General features: G+C 27.8%; 3 protein-coding genes across 5 annotated transcripts; 1 reads left to right on the forward strand and 2 right to left on the reverse strand.

Moving 5' to 3' along the window:
* Positions 1 to 484: 484 nt before the first annotated feature.
* LOC132936065 (uncharacterized) lies at positions 485 to 4,677 on the reverse strand. 3 transcript variants are annotated; one of them, XM_061002737.1, is made up of 5 exons: positions 4,437 to 4,677; positions 2,846 to 4,323; positions 2,515 to 2,777; positions 1,863 to 2,034; positions 485 to 1,754 (listed from the first exon to the last, which is right to left on the reverse strand). In XM_061002737.1, exons 2-5 carry the CDS (start codon positions 4,320 to 4,322, stop codon positions 1,636 to 1,638), a joined length of 2,031 nt encoding a protein of 676 aa, XP_060858720.1. In that variant the 5' UTR covers position 4,323; positions 4,437 to 4,677; the 3' UTR covers positions 485 to 1,635. The 3 variants fall into 3 exon arrangements, with proteins under 3 accessions (XP_060858720.1, XP_060858719.1, XP_060858718.1); XM_061002736.1 differs by having other exon boundaries at positions 2,846 to 4,326; XM_061002735.1 differs by having other exon boundaries at positions 2,846 to 4,677.
* Positions 4,678 to 4,883: 206 nt separating this feature from the next.
* Positions 4,884 to 16,969, forward strand: LOC132936626 (codanin-1). The gene is made up of 16 exons (XM_061003379.1): positions 4,884 to 5,037; positions 5,919 to 6,078; positions 8,565 to 8,638; positions 8,717 to 8,904; positions 9,247 to 9,596; positions 9,688 to 9,996; positions 10,090 to 10,348; positions 10,411 to 10,559; positions 10,631 to 10,925; positions 11,000 to 11,193; positions 11,246 to 11,431; positions 11,507 to 11,741; positions 11,804 to 11,967; positions 15,299 to 15,464; positions 15,537 to 15,793; positions 15,850 to 16,969. Exons 2-16 carry the CDS (start codon positions 5,962 to 5,964, stop codon positions 15,991 to 15,993), a joined length of 3,087 nt encoding a protein of 1,028 aa, XP_060859362.1. The 5' UTR covers positions 4,884 to 5,037; positions 5,919 to 5,961; the 3' UTR covers positions 15,994 to 16,969.
* A 7,168-nt stretch (positions 16,970 to 24,137) lies between these two features.
* On the reverse strand, positions 24,138 to 26,301 carry LOC132942669 (testis-specific serine/threonine-protein kinase 4-like). The gene is made up of 5 exons (XM_061011267.1): positions 26,134 to 26,301; positions 25,808 to 25,977; positions 25,560 to 25,709; positions 24,662 to 24,935; positions 24,138 to 24,326 (listed from the first exon to the last, which is right to left on the reverse strand). The coding sequence occupies exons 1-5, from the start codon at positions 26,299 to 26,301 to the stop codon at positions 24,138 to 24,140; spliced, it is 951 nt and encodes a 316-aa protein (XP_060867250.1).
* Positions 26,302 to 26,564: the final 263 nt, after the last annotated feature.

Genomic DNA, 26,564 nt, shown 5'->3' on the forward strand with positions numbered 1-26,564 from the left:
TTCAGAAATATTTGATAACAAATAATAATCAAGAGGGATTAGAAATTAATCAATAATTGATGTAACATTATACATGTCCCAAATAATCAATGCATATTTTACTTGTGAAAATACTAAATAGTGATCAAATAATGGTTGTATAAAGACTTATTAATGTAAATGGTCGTAACTGACCATTGTATACTGACTAAGATTGTATACTCAATATAACATATAATTGCATAAAAATAATGCTGCTTTCAAAAAATTGATATTTTAAGATAAAAACTACAAAATAATTAATATTGGTGTAGCACGTTATTAAGAAATCAGTGCACGTGCAGCGGCGCACCACTATTTCTTTTACACTACAATAATCATAAACACTAATGAATACTTATTAGTTATTAGTTGTTACGCACAAATGTACTCAACCCAGAAAATGACTTATTTTGAATATTCAAACTCCTTAAAAACAGTTGGTATAAACAATCAACATTAAGAATAGAAAAAATGTAATTTAATTTAATACAAGAATTTAAAATCTATAGTTCATTAACTATTAACATCAATCATTGTAATCTAATTATACAATGTTTTTTTGAATGCATTGCTCTTGGTAAAACATTAAATAGATTAATTTATTTGGTTGTACATTAGGTTAGTTCACCCCTACATTATATGTATAAATATTTTTCCTTTTATATTATTCAATGTCTTATAATTGCCATTGTACAAAAAGAATAATAATAATAATAATAATTTATACAAAATCTGATTATGGAGAGTATTGAATTATAAACAAACATTAGAAAACATCTGAGGGAGTTGTCAAAATCAAGCAATGGTAGTTACCAGGTACAATATTATTATAGTTATCATGTCATATTTTAATAGTGGATTTAAACAGCTTACAATTGGTAATACTTAAGTTGTTATTTTTTTACCACAGTAGAATACTAATTATTACAATTTTGTCATCTAATAATATATATTTAACTCGTTTAAAATTTTTTTTCTCGTGTCATACAACCACAATTAGACGAGTAAATATAAATAAAAAAGTAATATATAAATATATACAATTTTAGGAGTATTCAGAGGGGACTACAATCATAAGCAATTATTGTTTATAGTTTATTGTTATGATTTGTTTATCATAATAATTTTTAATATTACAAATTATTGTTAATTATCAAGCATACATAATACATTAAATACTTATTCAATTATTGTTTTTTTAATTAAATATAAAATAATTAAATGAGAGATGAGTTAAACATTTTGTTTAGAAAATATTTTACTATAAGACACCTTTTATTTCTTAATAGTTTATCTTTCATACTAAATTATCATTAAAACATTTTTTTTTTTTTTAAGTGTATATGTTTTGTCTTAAGTGTTACAACATATTCTTTAATAGATAACTAACCAAAATTAAGGTTACTTATTATACAGATATAAGCTGAATATTAAACAAAGCTCATGGCAGACAATTAATGATCATTTTGATTTACCGACACTATAACAGCATCAGTGAATTAATCCACAGGTTTAATTTACAACTTCTCGTAATTTCTAAATTAATCTATGCACCAAATATTCAGGAAAAAATAATAACTTAAAAATAATAAAGAAATATTTAGTAGTAAAAGTTTAGAAATCGTTAATTTTGTTTAATTGTTTATGGCGTTGTTTGGCATATCTGATCCACTCCTTGATGAACGAATTAACACAATGCTTTGTAACGTGTTTGTATTTGGTTTTTGATATATCTAAGGGTGTATTTAAATATAACAATAAATATACTTATAATGAGCATTTTCTTCAATATTTGATTAGTAAAGGTATTTTCAATCATAAAATACCTAGATTATACATACCAAAAATAATTTTGATGATTTTTAAATTTCCAATTTGAAAATTCCCACGAAATCCACGCCAAGAATAGTTGCTCGTTAAACTATAAGTAAACAATGTACGTAAAATTGTTCTAACAAAGCTTTTCAAATTTAACCCGAGCTTATCATGATCTTTAGGTGTGATAAATGAAATCTGTGAACAAACATATTTTAATAAAACTAAAATAACATAAAATATATTAATATACTGTAATACTATAATATAATATTTAAAAAAATATATTTGTTTAGTTAGATATTATATTATTTTTTTTATGTCTTGATAGGTTTTAATTAAATGGAAACATTTTTACTTTCTTCCAACAGTGATCATAAAACGGTTTGAAACAAACACGGTAATTTGATTAAGAAAAACATATCAAATTGCCTATATTTTTAGTTTATTGGTTGATTATGAGAAATCCTTAGTACCTACTCCAAAATTACTACTTTTAAATTTAAAACTAACAGTAATAGATATGGAAAAAGTATTGGAATATTTTTACAGTGTCAGGTGACAAAAAAGATAAAATACCTAGTACGGTTGCAACGCTTTGCGCCGTCTTGAGCCAACATTTTGTGTAAACTGCTGTGCAACAACTATATAAATAAATAAAAGAAAGAAAAAACTTACAAACTTTTTATAGAAATGTGAACTTTCATCTAATAGTCTTGATTCGAGTTCAATAACATCTTCTATTTTTTTTAATGGAAACAATAATAAAAAATTGTAACTGTCTATTGTTGATGCTGGTAATTTTTTAGCTTGTTCTTGTACTTTATCAGATTGTACATCATTAAATTTCTGTGCTAAAAAGTCCAAGTTTGAATTTATTCTTTTCATACATTGCCAAATACTGTGAATATCAATGTATGCATCAATGTTTTCTTTTAAATCTAAAAAAATAATAATCAAAAATGAACGTATAATAAATTTGATGCATGTATTTTAAGTAGGCATTTACCTTGATCACCTTGATCAGTGTTATCTTCAGCAGAAATAATACGGGAATCTGAATCCTCCAATTCGCTCGAAGTCGTCATACAACTATCAAGATTTTCTTGATCAGTATTATTTTCAGGTGAAATCATATGTGAATCCAAATCCTCCAATTTAATTGAAGTTGTCATACAAACATCCCATTTTCCTTGATCAGTATTATCTTCAGGTGAAATAATACAAGTATCCGAATCCACCACTTCGTTCGAAGTCATCTTACAAATATCTCCTATTCCTTGATCAGTGTTATTTTTAGGTGAAATAATACAGATATTGGAATCCTCCAATTCGTTCAAAGTCGTCATACAAATACCCTCTAATCTTTGATCAATGTTATCTTCAGGTGAAATAATACGGGTATCCGAATCCACCAATTCGCTCAAAGTTGTCATACAACAATCTAATTTTCCTTGATCAATGTTATCTTTAGGTGAAATAATACTGGTATCCAAATCCTTTAATTCACCTGTAGTCGTCATAAAAATATCCAATTTTTCTTGATCAGTGTTATCTTTAGGTGAAATAATACGTGAATCCAAATCCTCCATTACACACGTAGTCGTCATACTACTATCCACTTTTCCTTGATCGTTATCTTCAGGTGAAATAATACATGAATCTGAACACTCCATTTCATCCGAAGTCGTCATACAACTATCCGATTTTATTTGATCAATGTTATTTTCAGGGGAAATAATACATGAATCCAAATCCTCCATTACACACGTAGTCGTCATACTACTATCCACTTTTCCTTGATCGTTATCTTCAGGTGAAATAATACATGAATCTGAACACTCCATTTCATCCGAAGTCGTCATACAACTATCTGATTTTATTTGATCAATGTTATTTTTAGGTGAAATAATACGTGAATCCAAATCCTCCATTACACACATAGTCGTCATACAACTATCCGATTTTATTTGATCAATGTTATTTTCATGTGAAATAATACGTGAATCCAAATCTGCCATTTCACCAGAAATCGTCATACAACTATCCGATTTTATTTGATCAATGTTATTTTCAGGAGAAATAATACGTGAACCCGAATCCTCCATTCCACACGTAGTCGTCATACAACTGTCCGATTTTATTTGAGCAATGTTATTTTCAGGAGAAATAATACGTGAATCCAAATCCTCCATTACACACGTAGTCGTCGTACAACTATCCGATTTTATTTGATCAATGTTATTTTCATGTGAAATAATACGTGAATCCAAATCTGCCATTTCACCAGAAATCGTTATACAACTATCCGATTTTATTTGATCGATGTTATTTTCAGGAGAAATAATACGTGAATCCAAATCCTCCATTCCACACGTAGTCGTCATACAACTATCAGATTTTATTTGATCAATGTTATTTTCAGGTGAAATAATATGTGAATCCGAATCCTCCATTTCACCCGAAGTCGTCATGCAACTATCCATTCTGCTAGAAAACACACCACACACGAGAATGTATAGAAAAAGTAAACATACGCACAGAAAACCAGTAATTGCTGGTACTAATTGTTAAGCAACACGGTTTAATAAAATACCTACTATAATGGTACACAACGATTCAATGCTATGATAACGAAATCTGTATAATGCCCAGATCGCTAGCGTTTTGTATAATGTTTATTAGATTGTGTTCCGATGCTCTTGACCGTTGTCCATCTGTTTCAGATAACGAGAACTACGGATTTCATGAACGGTTTAGCGACGCTGTTGCGTACAAATTTAAACGAGAGAATACAGACTAGGTGATTAAATCAATTGTTGCTCTGGCTGATAGCTGTTGTAGCATAATGCCAGGACGTCTCTACTGATAACGGTTCTGTTATCTGAATTGATAAACGTGTATTCCGTGCGTTTACTGAACATGGTGGTAAACAAAGAACCACGGCTGTGGTTTGCATCGTTTTGGCGGTAAAATGATTTCGTTATCATCGTTATTTATCATTTATCCATTGTTATTATCCTGACTGTAATGCGTTACTATTATCATTATGTACGCCGATGTAATATTATTTAATATTATAATGTATTTTATTAATATTAAAAACTACTATGAATCTTTAACATAATTATGTAATTATGATTTCTTAATATTGTGGTTTGTTGACTGTCTATTAGCAGCGTTTGAAATTTTTTCATTCTGGTGAGTCTTTGAAGTCAAGTGTATTACTTATTTACGGCCATTTAGACCAAATATACAAACATATTTTTTTACATCCACCAACTCGTTCTTCCGCCAGACTCCGTACGCAGTTTTTTCCCTTCGAAAAAAGTCTTTATCTTTCCAAACCTTCCCCTATTCTACTGACTAACTTGTATTATGTTTTTCCTGCATTAACATAGATGCCTACTTTTTATTGCTTCTATAAGTTTTATGCACTGACTTTTCTCTGTGTTCTCATTGTTCCCTAGAAATTTCTCATATTATTATCTGCATATTCTAAAAAACTGATTGTTAATTGATTCAATTTTAAAATATCCCTTGTGCCATTTGTAAATCTGTCATTCAACAATTTCATGTGCACATGATAAGTCTGATTTACGTATACAACATTTGCCGATTTCCGTGTACCTTTATATAAAATATTTTTGTGGGTAAAATAAAATTGTACTTATATTTCTAAGTTTCTTCCAGTGGCTAAACAAAGCAGTGGCGAAGCTACATGGGAGTCAAAAAGACGTTGTCTACCCACTTAAAATACTGACAAATAATTTTTAAATACCTAATAAATTTAATAAAATATTAACTTTACAAGTTTGAATGTTGTAATAATGCCACACTATTTACTTCAAGTTAGTGTGGGGCTGTTGCAAAACACACTGTATTGTAATAAGCCATGAGAGCTCTACTTTCCCTACGCTGTTCACTGGAGTCTGCAGACTTATAGCTCCCATTACCCATTAGGCACTCCATATGGAAATTTATTATATTATTTTAAATTAAAAAACTTTATTTTAACATAAGTGTTTAAAATTATGTTATTGTTTAATTAAAAAAACATCTATTAATTATGTTTTTTTTAGATTTATAAGGATATTATAATCAGGTAAAATAATACCAATAACCATGCAAAAGTACATGTCTAAATCTGAAGTTCGATGTGCAAGTTTAATGAACAATGTATTGGAAGAAAACATTAATACAAATGAAATTTTGGAAAAAATTAGATCATTTGAGCAATGTGTAAGTTTATAATTTAATACTTAATTGAAATCTTGCATGCTTTATGTACTTATATATCGATGATTATACGACAAAAAGGACTGCGAGACGTTCCTAGTTTTCAAGAGAACCTAAACATTTTTTTCATATTAAAGCATATTATATTGATGTTTATTGATTATTTATGAATATTTTTTAAATTTTTAGGAGAATATAATGATAATATTTGAAGATTTTTCAGAGAATATTATCATCATATTTTAGGTGATTTAAGAGAATATAAATCCGGCTTTAATTATGACACATAATTTATTATATATTATAATATTATGTTCATCAAAATAAGGTGTTTACAAATAATTTCAGTAAAAAAAAAAAAAAACTTTTAAACAAGACAAAATATAACATTAAAAAATGTATTAATACTTGATGAATAACAATATAATAAACAACTATTAATATATAAAAAATAACACAAAAAACAAGATTAATAATTCTTAAAGAACGTATTAATAAATTACTATGGTAAAAATTAAATATAATAATATATAATATGTATAAATAAAAACAATGTTATTTGAACCTTCTTCGTCAATCTTCTGTAATATATCTCACTTATTTCCAGAATAGATTTCATACTTAAATACTACTCTTGACATTTTTGGGATAATTTAAAAAGATAATTTTGCTTTTCTTCTGAAATTATCAAATTTGTTTTTGTACAACTGTAATTAATTAATTTTGATTTTCACTTTTTTAATCATTATACTTTTTGGTTCTTCTTCGGTTTTGTTATTAAAAAACATATACTTCATGATTTGAATTTAAAGACTTTTTTGAAAAGAAACAATTACTTTAGTTTTTTTTAAGGAATTCATTGTTTATGGTTTTTAAAGTGAAAATTGTTTAGTTATTGTTTTCTTATCATTGTATTTTGAACCCTGTACATTTTTAACTTTGATTGGAAAAACGTTTAAGTGTGCATTGGTGATTAAAGTTGACCATTCATTATGTGTCGATACAACTTTATATCTTATAAAGCGTTCTATTGTAGCATTAACAAAATAGTGTGTTGGTATAGCTAGTAAACGTAATACAAACCCTACTTGAGCTGCGACACTAGTGCCCGAATCCGGTTAGACTCTGTAGTGCGGGTCTTCACTACATTCCCTAACTGTGGCATAATTTAAGGCACATTATTAAATATTTGTGTAGTAAACATATTTTATGTACCTATATTAATTATACATACTATATGATTTTTTAAATTATGAATCATAAAATTGTTGCTGTATATTATATATTCAAGTTAAAATATTAGGCACATATATTCGTAGTGTATATAAAATATATCATCATATAACTGTTGTAACTAATAAAAGCTATATCGTTAGTATTTTTTTCGTAACTTAATATTTTTAGACTTCAATGGTTTAATGATAATATGGAAAACAAATAAGTATAATAAATAACTGAATTATTAAATGAATACATTTACATTTCATATAATGAATATTGAGTTAAATATTAGGTAGATAAGTTGGGACCTTTGGCCATTGGGTAGGCAAATAAAAAAAAAATGTATGTTTATAGCTAAAATTTTACTATTATTGCACTATAGTAGTGTAGTCAGTTGCATAAGTTATTAAAATATTTACATAGTTATTTTTTTTACCATTTTTATGCTAGTGCCAAAGTACCTACGTTATGCGATTTTTAATTTGATTTATTTTCTTCAATATTACTAGCTAGATATCTTTTAGTATTTTTAATAGACTATAATGATATTAATTAATAATTTCCAAGATATAATTATATATTTTAGATAAACTACCAATGTATCTATCTAATATTTTAACTTGAATATAAAATACATTACAACAATTTTATACTTAACAATTTAAAATATTATATACGTATGGTATATATAATTAATATAGGAAGGTACATAAAATATGCTTGCTGCATAAATATTTAATAAAACTCCCTAAATCAGATAGGAAACATACTGGAGTCCTGCACTTCAGAATCTAACTGAATTCGGGCACTAGTGCCTAAGCTCAGTTAGGATTTGTAAATGCGGCAAGGAAAAACAAACATTATTTTTTACTTCTTCAATGAATTCAAACTTGGTCTTACACAGCATTGCTATAATTTCCCGTTTTTTATTTTGCCCATAGCATCACTTGAATCGCAATGAAGAGTGAACTTGTTGACTTGTTTTTTATACGACAATAATTTATTATTATATGGATGTATGTTATACCTTTTTTTAGCAGGCAAAATATACTGTTGTTTTTATCTTAAATTTTCTTTAAAGTTAAAATTAATATTGTTTGTTAAATAATGGTCACATCTGTTTCTGCACATGAACATATTGGGAATAAAAACATTTTTCTCTGTCCAACAGTAAAAACCATGTGTTGCATAGACCCATTTTCCATGTATACCATATGTAATTAACAAATTATCAGAAAATGTATTAATTTATAATTTATATATTATAGAACATTCGTCATGGTGTAGGAAAAATAGAATTTACATTTTATGTGATTGATTTTGTTCATAATAAGACTATGCAGTAAGTAAATGATTATATTGATTTTCATATAGCACTGAACTATAATCATGTATATTAAAAATATATCCATTTTATTAGGTATGTAAATCTGCAAGATGAGAATGAAACTATTATAAACAATGCATTTAATGTGCCAGAAGTTGAATCACCGATGGTGAAACGAATAATACCCAAAGTATCGGCAACAAAAGGTTCCAACAATCAAGGCAAGAAGACGGTTCAAATACATTCGGTGACTTCAAAAATGAACAAAACAAAAATAATTGGTATGTTGTTAATTTTGTAAAATAGTTTATTAGATTTTAAGAACATTTTTATTTTATTTTACTTTTACTTTTATAGAATATAGAACTGTTTGTAATTGTTAAATCAATTTTTGAATTGTAAACAGAAAATCTTCTTATACACTTCGAAATTATACTACAACGTCTACAACATATTTTTTTTTCTATTTAAATTTGAATCTATCCTTTCATTATAAAAGAAAAATTGTTGTTAAATACTTATTGTTAAAGTTAGTGATTTGATTTCAAAACTAAACATTTATTGACTGTTATTTTTCATTGATATTTAAACAAGTAGAAGTTATTATGTGTTTAATTTTTCAGATACCACTAAGAAAGAACGAAGGAGCTTGGATATATTGGGAAGTCTGTACGCTGCACTGATAAATTCTAACATATTATGTAATTTATTTCATGAATTAGGTTATGTTTTTACGCTTCTTGCAGTAAAAGATCATGAAATAAAATTTAATAATGACAGTTTTAGTTCAAATAATACATATTTCAAATCATCTGATGATTGTCATTATTTTGCTTCAAAGACTATAGAACAGTTGGTTTCAATTTTAAGTTATTTGGAAAAACCAATTATTAATCTAATTTTAAAACAGAAAGTAATCAACACATATGTACCAGAATTGGCTAAAACTTTTGAGAGTAAATTTAACACATCAGTTAGTAAATATAGATAACATTATTATATTAATAGTATTTACTTGGATATAAAATTTATATAAATATTGTGAATTATTGTTTTGTTTTCAGAACATAAATGATGATATTAAGTCTTTAAATTCAAGTATACCAAAAGATATGGTGAAATTTGATGGTGAACAAGATGCCAAAGATTGTTTTCCATCAATAAAAATGTTCCATGCTTTCAAAACTCAAAGAGATGCATTTTATGATTTACTGGAAAATTGGAAACAAAACGAAAATCAGTTTGAGCTAGATTCTAAGAAATTTGAACATATAAAGAAAATGCTTAATGAAAATAATAATTCTGTTAATATGAGTAAATTTGCTAAATTATTTGTCGCTCAATTGATAAATTCTACATTTGAAGAATCAAAGGTTATCTTTTTCATACTAATTTATCAATACTACATTTTTTTTTCATCTAAATATAATTTATTCATTGTTTAATATTTCGACATATATTTTTAGAATGTCTATAAAAATAAAACTATTAAAGAGTTGTCTGCCTCAAAGTTAGAATTACTCCATCAGCGAATTACTAAACGAGATTATACAAGTGGATATAGTGTTGATCCAGCTAATGAATTTCCTGGCATGCAAATGTTTTTTAAAGAATTTGTCATTATGTTGTTGGGTGATGGAATTTTTTGTAAACATTTAATAGACACTTTAGTACACAGAATCGATATATTAAATACAATGGAATGGGCTTCTGAACTACAAGAAGGTGTGTACCGTTTAATTTATTAAAAATACAAATTGCTACAAAGAAACATTTATATTTTCAAGGTGCAATTTATCAGCAAACCTTCTTTTTTTATGTTGATACTTTAAGATTGTTAGCCAAATTTTTGGCCTTTGCATTATATAATCCGTACAAAGATTATGATGTTTTAAATCCGGCTTTAAAAGAATATATATGGGAAGTACGATCAAAGGTAATTTGTGTACTATAGTATTATATTAATTATGCTTTAATCTTATTCTTAACATTATATTTAATATATAGGCTTTACCTCCAATAAATTTACTTGCTAAATTACATTGTGCTCTTAAACATGGACATAGTGAAATTGTATTAACAACTTCATGGATAATTGAATACTTGTATCAAGTGGATCGGATTTCAATTACAACTCCTTTTTATAAAGATGTACTAATTTTGATCTATTCTCTGTGTATGTTAAATTCTGATATAACTGGTTCCATACTAATGTTGAGGTTACAGTTTAATTGTTTAATTGAACACATAAATATTGAACCTCATACACTATTTGATGACTCAAAAAGATGTTTTGATAAAAGTAATTTATTATATAATGTATATTATTGTTATTGTAATTTATTATAATCTATTTTATACTATACAATCTTACAGGTCTTTTTGAAAATTTTGTAAAAGAATTAAAAAATGGTATTACAGTTAATACGAAGCAAATTTATCACTATTGTCCGCAGCTAAATAACTATCGTACTGTATTAGAAAGTAAAGTTAATAATAAAAAAATAAAATTTTTATCGCCTACTGTCAGTATACCCAGTCGAAAAATAAATCAAAATCATCAGATAGAAGTGAGTATACAGTTAACAAATAAGATAAATACAATTTTAATTTTAATTTTAGTTGGAATTAGAATCACATTTCTTTGAAAATCATTCTTCATCTGTATTAGCAACAGTTGATTTCATTGCTAAACGAATTGCTTCTACTTGCACCAAAAAGATTCAAAACAAAGGTATGGCTGCTGTAAAGAATCAATTTGTTGATATTGTGTGTGAAAAATTCAAAGAACATATCAGAGAAAATACAGTAAATAAAATTATTATTTTGCTAATCATAATGTGTATCAGACATAACTAAATAACTAATTACTAATTTTTACAGGATTCAATATTTAAAGTGGATGAAAATGATGTTGCTAAGTGTAGTTTATTTTTAAGTTCCTCTATTCAACAGTATGTAGATCATTTTTCTAAAAACAATATTCCCAACTCAATTCAAGAACTATTGGATTCTGAATCTGTGAACCCGGGCTCTTTGCCTTTTTGTATTGCTGTTACAGTTCGTAAATTTAAAGCACTAGTAACAGATTGGGTTAAGAATCATATAAATATCAAAAGTAATATGTTGTATCTTGTTTTTATCAATTTGAATTGAACTGATTGATAATGTTGTTAACAGGTATGTTCATTACTTACATTAATACTGAATTGAAAACAAATTTGAAAACTGGTAGTATAAATGAAGATGGAAATAATCTCCGTGAACTATTGATGCCTACTCATTGTGATGAACCAGATGAAGATTATTTTATCCCAGAAAATGAACTATTGATAGATTTGAATGCAAGTATATTTTATTATAAAAAAGTCACATCAACAATTATTTTATACAAAAAAATATTTAAATATTTAGTTTTTGTGTGAATTGTACGTTACTCCTTCATTATGGTCAAGGTCATAATGATACATTACATTTTAATGTATGAGTCCTAATTATCTGAGCAAACACTACAAAATTTAAATCTGCAAGCGTCTATTGATTATATAAAACTAGACACAAGCTACATGTGACATTAATTTAATACAATTTTGTTGAAATAATAATTTTTAACACAACTATTTAAAGTAATTTAAGCAAAAATTATTTTTGTTTATTGTTTGTTTATTTTTATTGAAATTTTATTGGACCACATTTTGTTTACATTTATCAAATGTAATTATATTAAACATTTTCATAATACATTCCTGTACATGGTATTTGTTTGTTATTATCCTGTTGCCACTGCACTTAATAAAATGTATCACCCCACCAATTGTATATTGTACTCGAATATTTTTTATCTAACGTTACACAACTTATTTGAAATTAAGTGATAGTACTATATTGTGGGAAATAATTCATAAAAATAAATTTTAAACAATGTTTAAAATTGATTAATTATGTTTGTTATATATATGTGACTATACTAGTGTTGGCCAACGATATAATTTTCAATATCGATATCGTATTTTTTCCCCCGATATCGTATTGCGATATCAGAAAAATACCGATATCGATATCGAAGCATATTAAAAATTTAAAACATTAAAAGTATAGAATGCATATTATATTATGAGTGTATTGAAAGTATATTAAAAGTATAGAATACATATTGTTTTAATATTATATTATGAGTGTAAATTAATTATTAATTAACAATTATATATTATTTTGTATAAACTGAAAAGTATCCAATGTATTTAATTAAAAAATTTCTTCTTCGAGCAGTTTTTCCATCAATGTTTCAGAACTTGGGTTCGATTTGAAATATGAATTCAAAAATAACAGTTGATTGAGTCGTTCAGGAGATAATCTATTTCTTTTCTTGGAAATGATTGTTCCAGCTTCGCTAAATAACCGTTCACAGGGAACACTTGTGGCCACTATATTTAAGTATTTTTTGGCTTGTAATGATACAGCTGAGTATTTAGATTCGTTTTCTTTCCACCAATTTAAAGGATCTTGATCGTAGGGAACTTTGATTTTCAAATTTTTATACTCTTCAAGTTGTTTCATCGTAGGACTTTGAGTTACCGAATAATCGTCTTCGTCATCATCATCGCTATCTATCATTAATGATCGTAATTTCTTACGAGGAGGAGAGTGTGTTTCAAAATGTTCTTCATTTTCTAATATTGATTCAGAGATTAATTCTTCTTCATTTTCTATTTCTGGATCAGTAATTAATTCTTTCAGCTCATTTTCAAGTTGTTTCCAAACAGTTTCTTTTTCTTCTTCAGATAGAAATTTTAACTCTCAAAATCTAGGGTCTAATGCTGATGATTTTGCTAATATTAAACCCATCATTTTTCTCTTTCATTAAGTGCAGTCTGTTCAACAAGTCTAGTTATTGTTTGTTTACTAGGAACAGAATACTCAGGTACGGCTATTTCCATAAATTCAAGAAAACCTTCTCCTTCTATAATACTCAGAGGTCTTAAATCTTTAATAACAAATTTCACTAGGCTTTTTGTTAGTTCCTTAGCTCGTTTAGTTTTGTTTGATAATTTTGATGGAGTTTGCTTAAAATATGGAATTAAAGTGTTAGACGTACTTGGTTTTGTACTTGTACATTGCTGAAAATGTGATTTGAGATTAGTCGTATTTCCACTATAACCAACAGCACATTTGCACTTTTTACAAAAAACTTGATTTTTATTTAATATAATCCCCTTTTCATTAACTTTAAAACCAAAATGTTGCCATATATCACTTCTAGCACCAGACAAAGGTACTAATTTAAAGTTTTCACTCATTTTATTTGTATAAATAATAAAATTAATAACGAACGTAATAATTACGACGTCTCACCGCGAGTTAACAACTGATACTGAATTTAGATTAAATTGTTTGGTGTGGTGGTTATTTCTTTGGAACATATTAATATCGCCTCATATCATAATCTACGTTTTTATCTTTATTATATCTGTCAGATATTTTTTTTAAATTTAATTTTATACTGTTTATTCAGTTTAGTGTTTAATTACACCGATATTGCGATATTTTCGATAATTATTTTTAGATATCGATATCGAAACCATTGAAAAATACTCACAATATCGATATCGTATCGAATTATCGATATCGTTGGCCAACACTAGACTATACCCGTACAATATAGCAAAAGGGACAACATACTAATAGGATTATAATATAATAAAATATAATATTTAATGTACAAGAAGTATTTACTCTTTTTCTATTAATAGATAACATACTAGACTTATCTATATGTAAGATTATGATTTAGATTATAGAGATATAAAAAATATCAAAATTCTAAATTAAACACTGCTGATGTAATATTGCCTAGTGGTGGTGTGATCAATTAAATACGACTTGGTGGCAGAATGATAGTAAACAAGACCCTATATAGACTATATTTATTCAGCTTGACATTTATGTAATTACTAAAAAAAGTATGTCATTTTAGGTCAAATATAAATTTGTTTCAAATCATATTTTCTATAAATACTTGAATTATTAATTATAATTTAAAAATTTCAATTTTAATAACTATTTTGTAATTTATTCAAATGTTTTTTTTATAAAGAATTGATAAAGATGATAACATTTTTTATAGTGAATTAATCACTAGGTTCAGATGTTTTTATTTTAACATTACATATCTTATGACTTATTAATTATTTATGTTTAGCCTACACTTTAAAATTGTATAAGTAATTATATTAATGTTGTCTAAAATACATAAAATAATATAAAGGTTAGGCATTATCGAGTTAAAAATTTGGTTAAGTTACTTTATTGAAATTATTTAGTTAAATAGAGTTAATTTTTTAAATGTAACTTTAACTTAAAAAGTTGAATTTTTTTTCAATGATATTTATGAGTTAAGTAAAAGAAAAGTAAATTTTAACTTTTGCCTTAACTTACATTTTTCTATTAAACCTTCACTCAATGAATTAAAAAAAATATTTAATTTTTGCCAGACTTGTTCAAATACACAAAATGTTAGTATCATTATTGACACATTTGTTATTTTAATACTTTTTACAGACAATATAATTGATATTTAAGTGAAACATACTGATTTTGGATATGACTTAAATTTATCATAATAATAGATGTTCAATGTGATTAGAACTAATTAATTATTTATATTAATCCTTTCAGATGTTTAGTTTAAAAATTATTGAAGTTGATAGTCATAAACTATCTTTGGATGATATTTCAGAATATTCTGAAAGATTTAAAATTATTTTAGAAAACAAAAATAAAATGGAATTTAATTTATACCGATTTATAATAACAAGACTGATTGATAATGTATTACTAGCAAGTATGTCAACAGTCAATGAATGGAAATTTCTCAAAAACCCTAGTAATCCGTATTCATATTTTTTTGTTTCAGCATATCAAATGCCGATGCTTTTTAATAAAGATGTGATGAAAGCTTATCATCCATATTTCGCTGAAAAACTGTATACCGTTTCAATGATAGTATGTGAACGTAACATATATATTCTGTCGCAGAAGTCTAATTCTCATAAGGCTATTATAAGTGAAAAAATAACTGCTTGGATACAATATTTCATAGAAAACGATTTCCTAACTATTGATGAACTTACAGATCAAATTATGTCAATTTTACAATTATCTTGGCCAGAGGTAATTTTTAAATTAAATAAATACTTACAAAATTAAAATTTAACATTTTTTTTTAGGATACATTAAAATGTTTGTCGATTTGCTTTAAAGACCTTAACAGTGTATGTTTAAAGAAATTTGATGATACTAAGGTGCAAGAGTTATTCATGTGGTTAACACATTTCATGGACATGATTGAGGATTATGATATCGATTATTGAAAACAATATAAACAGAGATATTTACTTTTTTGTTTCCATTTTTTTATACATTTAATTTTTATTTTTTAACGAGACTGAATTTTTACAAGATCAGATTTTATAACTAGAATTAACAGTTTGATCTCTTTTGTTATCATTCAGATACTTTCTTGTGTACCTTAATAATTATTGAATTATTTTTTTAAATTAGAAATTTTAATATTGAATTATGTATACATATTAATATATGCAATATTATAAATAAATATAATCAAATCTCATAATGCATATTATGTTTTAGAGTTCATTAATTTTAATATGAATAATCCAGATAGATAGAAGGCTTTCTATCAATATAGACCTAGTTTATGCGGTAAACGGTCACTTTGCCTTATCCGGTGTATTGTTTAAAATACAATAACTTGGACACATTGTATGGTCAGTCAAAATGTTCATTTCAAACGAGGACGTCTTGTACTATTTTGTGAATATAAATATATAGGTTATAAAGTTTTATGAGATTTAAACATAATTTTATATTTAAAGTAAATTAAAGATTTTATAAATAGTAAATAAACAAGCCAAATTAATCAGTTTTTTAAATTAACCGGTTGGATGGTAGGTAACAACCAAACAATTCATTTGGTGCTATAAAATATATTTTCTAAATTATAATTATAATACCAAATCAGATACACCAGTATGTATTTAAATATAAGAATATTTTTAATGTAATTGGTCAGAACTTCAGACTTTTTTTATATTATACCTACTATACTACTGGGCTATACATTATTTACCTATATAATAGTGCAAAGTGTCCGCGTTTACAATCTAGAGTTTAATTCAACTGCTCAAATTGTCTACGTTCTGAAATTCTAATTTTTTCCGACCGTACATTTTCGCATTTTGCACTTTCAATGTTCTACTGTACAAATTGGCCTAGAACCATCGTATGACTATCTAGTAATTGAATACATTTTCTGAAAACACATTTGAATTTGTTAAGAAATTAACTTAAAATTTAGATTTTTACTTTTTTAAATTAAACTTTCAATCCTTTAAAAATATATAAATTAAATAATTTTAAAATTTTAATGAATAATGATATTTAACTGAATAATTTAAGAAAAAATTAAATATATTTTCAGGAATTTCATCAGATAAATAGGTTAGTTGATACAATTGACAAAAGATTGATACTTTTAGAAAAAAAATTTAATAAAAGAAAGTGGGCAAGTTGGTGTCGCTCTGCTGTACATTACGTTACAAGTTGGTCACTGTAATGGATGGTGTTAAATTTGAATTCAATGATATAATATCATTGTATACAAAAAATGATTCTGAGCGAAAACTAAGTACCTATATTTGATGATATTATTGTGAATAAAGTAATTTATAAATAAACCTATTTACTTGGAACCTAAATATCTAATTGACAGTAAATTTAACAAGTTTTTCAGAACTAGAACTAGAATTTAATTTTAGAAAAATAAAGGTTCTATTGTTGATCTTCTTTTACATTTTTTTTTTTACTAATTTAGAGGTGATATGTTATTTAATAAATATAATACTCTTAAATCTTAATTAATACAAATTGCTTATACCAATATCCAGTGGCACAACTATCGGTGGGGTGGCTACCACTGAATACAAATTAGCCTTCCAAAAATATCCCTTATTGATTTAAATAATATATATGCCCCTGATGGGTTATTTTAAATTAATAGTTTTGTAAGGTGGCCTGTAGTCCCTCCAGAATTGTAACCCTAGTTCTGCCCATATGACAATATTGTGGTTTAACTAATAGTATAGGTATAGGTACATTTATTAAATACACCAATTGCACCACCTGTCCACCACGGTCCACAACACCAACCACAATTACCAGGCGTCACTGTAATAAATTATAATTTATAGACCAAGAACTTATAGCTACTATACTACTAATACTAATATGATGTATTCAGTAGGTATCTATTACAAATTACAATAATCTGTTGCGAAAACAGAAAAACGCTTATTGATTAAAATGTGAAAATAGTACAAACACAACAATCTAAACAGTTTTTTCCATATTTTATAACTAAAAATGAAATTTTCATTATTCCATTGATATAAGTTCATTCATGTGTTTTAGGTTGTGTAAAATTTAAATCCGTGAGTTATTTTACCAATATATAATACTTAATTTCTTCTTTTGGCTCCATTTTCAATCGGTCTATATTAATAAATACAAGTTTACACCAGTTAATAATAATTAAAAATCAAAAATTGTTCATTAAAAATTATTTATTTTAGACATGCGCCAATTTGTGCATGTCATAGGTGAAGACGTGTAAAAGGAGTTTTTTCAATAATTTAGACTAATAAACGGAAGAAAAGCACTTTCAGTAGGTACCTAGGTAATCCTATATTATCAAAATTTAAACGGTTCATAATCGTAAATTATCTAGAATGATAAAATCACAATAATTACAACACCATTTCTTTTCTACAAGCAGATTTAAAATCATTACGTGTCTCATATATAGGTACCCTAAATAATCCATGAGGCAAGAGATTGGTTTTCTCAGGGCCGTGTTAAGCTTTTTGGCGCCCAGGGGCACTAATTTTTAAGCGCCCCAGTCCCCCTCTCTTCTTTATATCATCCACTTATTGACTACCTCGCACGTTATTTAGTATTTCAGGTATGTGAAGAAGTATAGGATGACTTTTTTTTGGAGACTCCAAAAATTATCATCTATATTTTTAATTGTCTGATGATCCTGATCCCTGATGTTGTGTCGACATAAAACAAATAGTACTGAAATGGCTAATTTGGCCAATTTTAAATGTGCATTACAATACCTTAACATAGATTTAGTGGGTAATAAATTTATTAAGCTATCATATAGTTACAATGTTAAAAACTTTATCTAAATTTAATTTAGTTTTATTCAATAAAATTGCATTACATAAAAAAATTATAATAATTTTTTTCCTGCTTTCCCTTTAGCAAATTTATTAACTATTATGGTTGGTTAGAAACAGTCACTCATCGGAAAACCTGTGCGAGTATAAATAACTCGCGATAAGAAGTTTGTGACCAGTTCAAAAGTTTATTATATCATTATTTTTAGTACCTTAGTACCTACATAAAATTGAATTCGATTAATTTTTATTTTATTATCGGTACGACAAAAATATATTTCTAAATATATAACTAAGGAATTAATCATCGTAATTTTTTCATTAAAATTTTTATTAAATATAAATTGAGGAGTCGCAAACAGGCAACACTGGCAACAGCGGTTTCTCAAGCTTGGGGCGCCCCTTGATTTTACCAAGCTGTGGCGCCCGGGGGAAAATGACCCCTCCCCCCCTGAACACGGCCCTGGGTTTTCTATAACATGGTATCCTATTGAAACGACTAACGAGTTTTTTTTTACCTACTTTTTGAGAGAACGCTAATGGAAGTTTATTTTATACCAATAAGTAATATTATACAATGATTACATAATAATATATTAATAACATATCCATATGTTGCTGTTCATTATACTGTAAAATCAATTATAATACCTATATTTAAGTATTAAAATTAATGATGAAATCGTGTTTGTATTCAGTACTTTCGTCTGGAATATATACCGGCTGTATGATAAAGAAAATAGTAGGGAGGTGTTTACCTACCGAATATCAACGGAGAAAAATAACGTTCTCGAGATCGAAAGTTACTATATTGTCATAATGCGACATGTGGATGCAGACAGCACCCGTTATGTGATGGGAATTTCATGCACACTGTATACAGCAGTGGCGGATCCAAAGCTTAATTTTTTGTGGGGGGGTAGCAAAAGTACAAAAAGTTCCAAAATTGGCTAAACACAGTGTAAAACAAAGGAAAACTATGGTGATTGGGGGGGGGATGCCCCCTTTGCCTTCCCCCTGGATTCACCACTGGTATAGATACATTGTACGGGATCCGGTCAAAACGCCGACAGTGAAAATGTCGATAATTGAAATATCAACATGACCAAAATTACATTTTAAGTTACACCAAAAATCAAAATCGATTTTGCGTAAAAAATTCAGTTTTTCCCAGCGTTTTGAAAATTATTGGAAATCTTAAATGTTGACCTTCCCAATGCACAAACTAGATTCGATTTTTCATCGAACAAGATAGGTACTGAAGTTGAAAATTAAAACATCATTTCGACTACTTAATTATCGTGTACATACACAAAAAAAACACACATTGTAAAATCAATACATTCGTCGATCAGAATCTAATATAGTATTTGAACTTACATTGAAAATTATGATTAATTCCAAGTTGGTGCCAGTTTCCAAATTGGTTCCAATGGTTTAAACACAGTAAAAGTAATGTAACACAGAAACTACCTACACCTATTATCAGTGGCGGTAAGCCTACCAGGAATTCGGGATTTTCCCAGTAGGCCCTATCTGGTGTTGATGTATGGAGCCCTACACAGACATCTATTTAGTACTAGATAGCGAACTCCCACCGTGAATCTTCCATCAAGGTCGGGGGGCAATTGCATGGTATTTCATATGACAAATAAGATTAATTACGATTTATTTTGTATTATATTTTATTATTTCTAAACCTGTAGTTTTAAAAACAAAAAAAATATTTTAAGTAAGTAAGTCATTTTACACTTAATATTTTATTTTACCATTAAAAATGATGTTGTTCCTAATACATTTTGTATAATGAATGAAATGTTTTGTCCCCCAAGAAAACAGCTGAGCTTCACTTGATAACAATGTAAATTATAATATAATAGGAGTACCTTTTATCTAGTTAGTATATAGATATATGTGGGGCCCTAGGACCATTTATCAAGTACTCAACCTTGTGTGATGAATATTGAAAATAATTTTAATAAAGATACAAATTGACTAAATTTAACCACTCTATAAGAAAAATACCATTATTACTTAATAAACAATATTTATTTTTGTTCCCCGTATCGACCGTATCATTAGGGATATTGAGATTTATTTTTAGATTAGAGTTATAGAAAACGGGTTTTCGCGCGGGTTTGGATACAAAAGGTTCTATGTAAATATTTTATTATTTATTGATTACCAAATTTCTTCTCAATATTAACTGTAAAAATAATACAAATTCTGATTTAATTTAAAAGGTTTTGATAACTTATACGTCCAAATCAAATAATTATAAACTGAAAAATATTTAAACATATTTAAATTGGCTTTTCTGAAAAATTTCAAATTTACACATAGAACCTTTTGGATCCAAACCCGCAATCGGTAGAATATAGCTGTACTATAAAAATAAAAATGTATTATTTAACCAATGCGGTAGATATACGTTTATATAGTTTTTTAATTTTTTTTTTTAAATGTGTAGTTTTTAACGCTAATTTCGAAACTGTTTAAATTTTTTTGCAGAAACCATTATTTTGGAAGTTATAGTCATCCAAAGTTTGCGATTTTACATTTATATACGAATGTGCGCAATACTACTTTAATGCTGCGCGGAGGAACTTATGTTTGGTGTTTTTTCGATTTTTTTGTCCGAGCGCAGCGCAGCGAGCTGATGGCAACGCTAGCACATAATATGTGCTTTTTAACAACTTTGTTTAGTTCCGATGCCTACCCAAGGTGTTTTTACACAGCAAATCAGGAGATATTTTCGATTTTTTTGTCCGAGCGATATTCAATTCTAAGTATTTTTTTTTTTTTAAATGCGCGTTACAAAAAAAATTTAGTATTTAAAGTTTTTCATCAATAACTTCCAAACGAAGTTTGTCCGGCTTTTTTTTTACATTCTTAAAAAGCATTTTGAATACACATTTTGAAAAAAAAAAAATTCGAAAATTCGAAAAGTTGCTAAACCAGAATCGTTTCCAAATCTGTACTAAGAGTACCTATATTACTTTTTATATAGTTTTGTACTATATTGTTATATCAAAATAAAATGTCGCTCGCGTCTTATTTTTTGGGGGCCCTTATTCAAATTACTTGTCGGTAAACAAATATAAGCCTATCCGCCACTGCCTATTATATGATTAAATATTTACTGAGATATATATGTTTTCCGTTTTGACCGTTTCATTCAGCACGTCCGGATTTTTATTAATACTTGCCATTCAAATTTAATCTTTATAGTTTAGGTACAGTTTTACATACAGGCTCTGTTGTATAAATTGAGATAATAGTATTGCTTTATCGGTTTATATTATTACGACAGTCGACAAGTATCGGTATTATTAACACATGTTGTTTCGACGGTCGATTATTTTTATTAATCTGTCGACATGTTATTACCGTACTGTTTAATATTTTTAATATCATTCTAATCTGTTGATATTTCATACTTTTCGATATTTCGACTGTCGGCATTTCGACCGGATCGCGTACACTGTATACCAAGGCTGGACATTAACGTGTTAAAAGTTAAAATTAAGTTAAGACATTAAGTTAATTTTAATTAAGTAAATTAACTTGTTAATTTTTTTTCAAATTAACTTTTCACTTAATGAGTTACTTTTTTCAAGATTCACATGTTAACTTCAAGTTAATTTTATTTCAAAAGTATCTAAATTAAGTTAATTTTCGTCCAAAGAATACAAATTTTCGAATGAGTTTTTACTTTGATGTATCATTTCAAATTTCCCCAGTAATTCTCATGAGCGTAAATAAAAACTATCTAACAAACCATATTATGTATGTCTGGAGTTTTTTATTTTTGCAAATTATTAAATTTTAACTTTACACTAAGTTAAGTTACATTTTTTTCAAAGTTAACTTTTTACTTAACGAGTTGCCAAAAAAAAATACGAGTAACTTTTAACTTAACTTAACTTTATTATTTTAAAATAACTTAACTTAAGGAGTTAAAAAAAATCGTGAACTTGCCCAGTCTTGCTGTATATTCCAATGTGCATGCAACTCCCATCACATAACGTGTGCTGTCTGAACCTACATGTCGCATACTCGCATTATGTCAATAGCTAGTAGGTAGGTACAGTAACATTCGAGCTTGAGAGCGTTTTTTTTTCTCCGCCGATATTACTTACTATTTTTTATCATACTGCCGGTATATATTCCAGATGAGAATTAAATACTGAATACACATACGATTTCGTCATTCATTTTACTTAAAGAACACCACCTCCCCCCACCATTACTTATTTAATTTAATTTATTTTAATACTATATAATATAGGTATTTTAATAATTGATTTTACAGTATAATGAACAACAAAATATGGATATATTATGTTATTAATATATTATTATATAATCAATGTATAATATTACTTATTGGTATAAAATAAACTTCCATTAGCGTTCTCTCAAAAAGTGTACAGATTTGACCGTCAGTTAATTCGTTGGTCGTTTCAATAGGATACCATATTATAGAAAACCAATCTCATGCTTCTTGAATTTATTTAGTATATGAGACACGTAATGATTTAGACGTCGGCGACGTTGTGTACATAATAGTATGATCGTTTACTACTTACACAATCGTATTATAATTATAGACCTGTAACTTATAAGGCTTTAAAGAAATGGTCTGATAGCAGAGAGAGGGGGGCTAATATTGTTAGAAAAAGATAACCACGGGCTCATATTATAATACTATAATAACAGTATGGACGTCTTTGAAGATAGTATTCAACTAGGACATAATATTATCAATCTATCAGTGTCGTAGCCCAAAACAATTTTTTATTTTTTTTTTTTTGGGGGGGGGGGGGGGGTGGCACTTAATTTTTTTCTCTAGATTTTATAGAACTAGAATATTTTCACCTGTTGCTTTATGACACCATTGTTCATACTAATATTTCAGGGGGTCACTTGCTCCCCCCTTTGGTTACGGAACTGCAATAGTTACCCATCTTCTAACTAAAAAAAGAGTAGTTAGGGATTTGTAATGTAGGTACATTGAATGCTTTTAAAAATTATTTAAATACGTATTCTGAATACATTTTAAAAGAATAGAAATGTCAAAATTGACAATTTACGGAATTACATTATTATCCACACATTCGTTTTATACGGAACAAATGCGCTCGTAAATTGCCTACATTCAGTTCCTAAAAATCAGATCCGTTGACAACACTCTTGAATACTATTTATAGGTACTACATAGTTATTAATATCTTCTCGTTAATTACCCGTCAAGATACTGTTTGTTCGGGCTCATTTTTATCAGTTGGACTTTTGTCTGGCGGTTGACTCCACGGTTGATTTTTAATATCTGATATATTCAAACGAACTTTCAACGGTGCCAGTAATTTTATTATCATCTGTTTACAGGAATCGGAAATAATTACGTCTCGAGGGAATGAAACTGGCTTTTGTACTTGCTAGTGAAAAAAAAATAAGACAAAAAATATTCGTTGCTAAATAATTTGTATACTTCATTAGTTATTATCTATTATTTACGTAATCAGTGGCGTGGTGAGAGTAATAACAATTAGAACCCCAGGGCAGATTAAATATTTAATATTAACCCAACCAAGAATCGTTTATTTCAACCTACTCTCAGCCCTCGAGAAACTTTAACCAAATTTCTAAAAAAATATTCTTGGTCTATCCAGACCCATGATTTCTATCACCAGGAATATAATATGAGTTCACTGTGGTACTGAAGACAGCAGGTTGATATATTATATAATGCTGCAAACAATTTGGTACCTACTTTTAGTAACTTTTGATAAGTTGTATCGTCAAAGGGCAGAGTTCCAAATATCATGGCGTAAAGCACTACTCCGATGGACCAAATGTCAGAGGTATTGGGCTGATAGGGTATGCCTTTTAATATTTCTGGTGACGCGTAAGCGTAACTGCCACAGAACGTGCTGCTCGTTTTCATCTGACCATTTTTCTTTATCATATTATTTCGAGCGAATCCAAAATCCGATAACTTGATATTGTAACTGGTGTCCATCAACAAGTTTTCACATTTTATGTCTCTAAGAACAAAAATCATTTTGATTTCTATGTAAACGATGGCGGTCTATTTATAACAGGGCCAGAGAGGTCGCCAACGTTACCCAACAAGTGAGCCAGTGTCTTACCTAGCCGATGGGGGGATGGCAGAGGGGTCATTTATCCCTCCCCCATCGGCCATCTCTATATTTTTTATGTATTGTGTATTGTGTATACAAATTTGATTTTTATAAGGTTTTTTTATTGGCCCCCTTTTAGAAATCCTGGCTACGCCACTAAAGTGAGCTAATTTTAAGTACCTACTTATCTTGGTGATCGCCTACTATTTATTTTGGTAGGTATATTATTTATATTATTATATACAGCATAATAATAAATTGTATATTTATGTTTTTCTTTTATTATTTTTCCATCGGAAAATTGTATCTTTTTCTTCGCTAGTGGTTATACTTTGTATATAAAGCGTAAACGCGTGTTTAAGATAACGCACGTGATCAACCGATGATAGGTACTGGTACTGGTATAATAAGTTTTTATTTTTTAATAAAATTGACCAATATTTCTCTAAAGATCGACCAGCCAATCTCGATCGTCTGGTTGCTGACCCCTGATCTATAATAAGAGTATAAGACACTTAACATTGGTACCTGTGTACGACTCCTTTTGTGTGGCAATATTCTATAGCGTTAACAAGTTCCATAAACCATTTTCGAGCTCTATCATCGTCTATTTTACCGTCTCTTTTAATGATGTCCAATAAACTCCCATTTTCCGCGTATTCCATAATGATGTAAACTCTAAAATGTCAAGTGTATATTTTTCTATTGACGCACACTAGATAAGTATGCGTAATAATGCACCGCGACTGCAAAAGTATCTATATAATAATTATTACCGGTGTGTTGTTTCGATCGCTTGATAGTATCTGATTAAATTATCGTGCCTAAGGCCTTTGACCACTTCGATTTCTCTGGGTAGGAATTTTTCTAAATAATCGGTCGCCTCTTGAAGTTTTGAAACAATTTTAATTGCCACATTGCACCTATGGCGTTCGGAATGTGCAATCTATAGGTAGGTACATATTATTTTAAAACGTATTATATTTTTCATATTTGTTTTTTTTTTTATCAATAATTGTTTTAAATAATAGCATTTATTGTGTATCGTATTAGTTGAGAATTAAATAAGAATTATTATATACATTATACAATAATTTATAACCTTAACGGTAGCGTATGATCCACTACCCACGCTTCGGCCAACAGTGTACCCGTGCGTTTCTAACACCGAAAGCTTTTGATCTTTTGACTTTTTCTTTTCTTTTGATTTATTTTTTTCAACTTTTTCTGGTTTCACGTTAGTGTTTGCGTTTTCTGCTCCATCAGCCATTCAAATAGTTTTGCTTTATAGTAAAAAATTTTGTTTTTTTAAAATCCCTATGTATATTTATCTATGAATTTATTATTTGTCAAAACAAATTTTTTTCGCGTATCCATAGTTCGTTCAATTTAACTTTTCCGTATACGATTATTGTTTAAAATCTACAAAACGGTCGTTACCAAGGCTACTGTGGTATAATAATATGGGCACCTATATTAAATTATTCGAACATTTATCCCATAGCGGTCAGCCGTCGTCCGGTACGACGCATC

Source organism: Metopolophium dirhodum, chromosome 1 (genome assembly GCF_019925205.1).
Source record: "Metopolophium dirhodum isolate CAU chromosome 1, ASM1992520v1, whole genome shotgun sequence".
NCBI lineage: Eukaryota > Metazoa > Arthropoda > Insecta > Hemiptera > Aphididae > Metopolophium > Metopolophium dirhodum.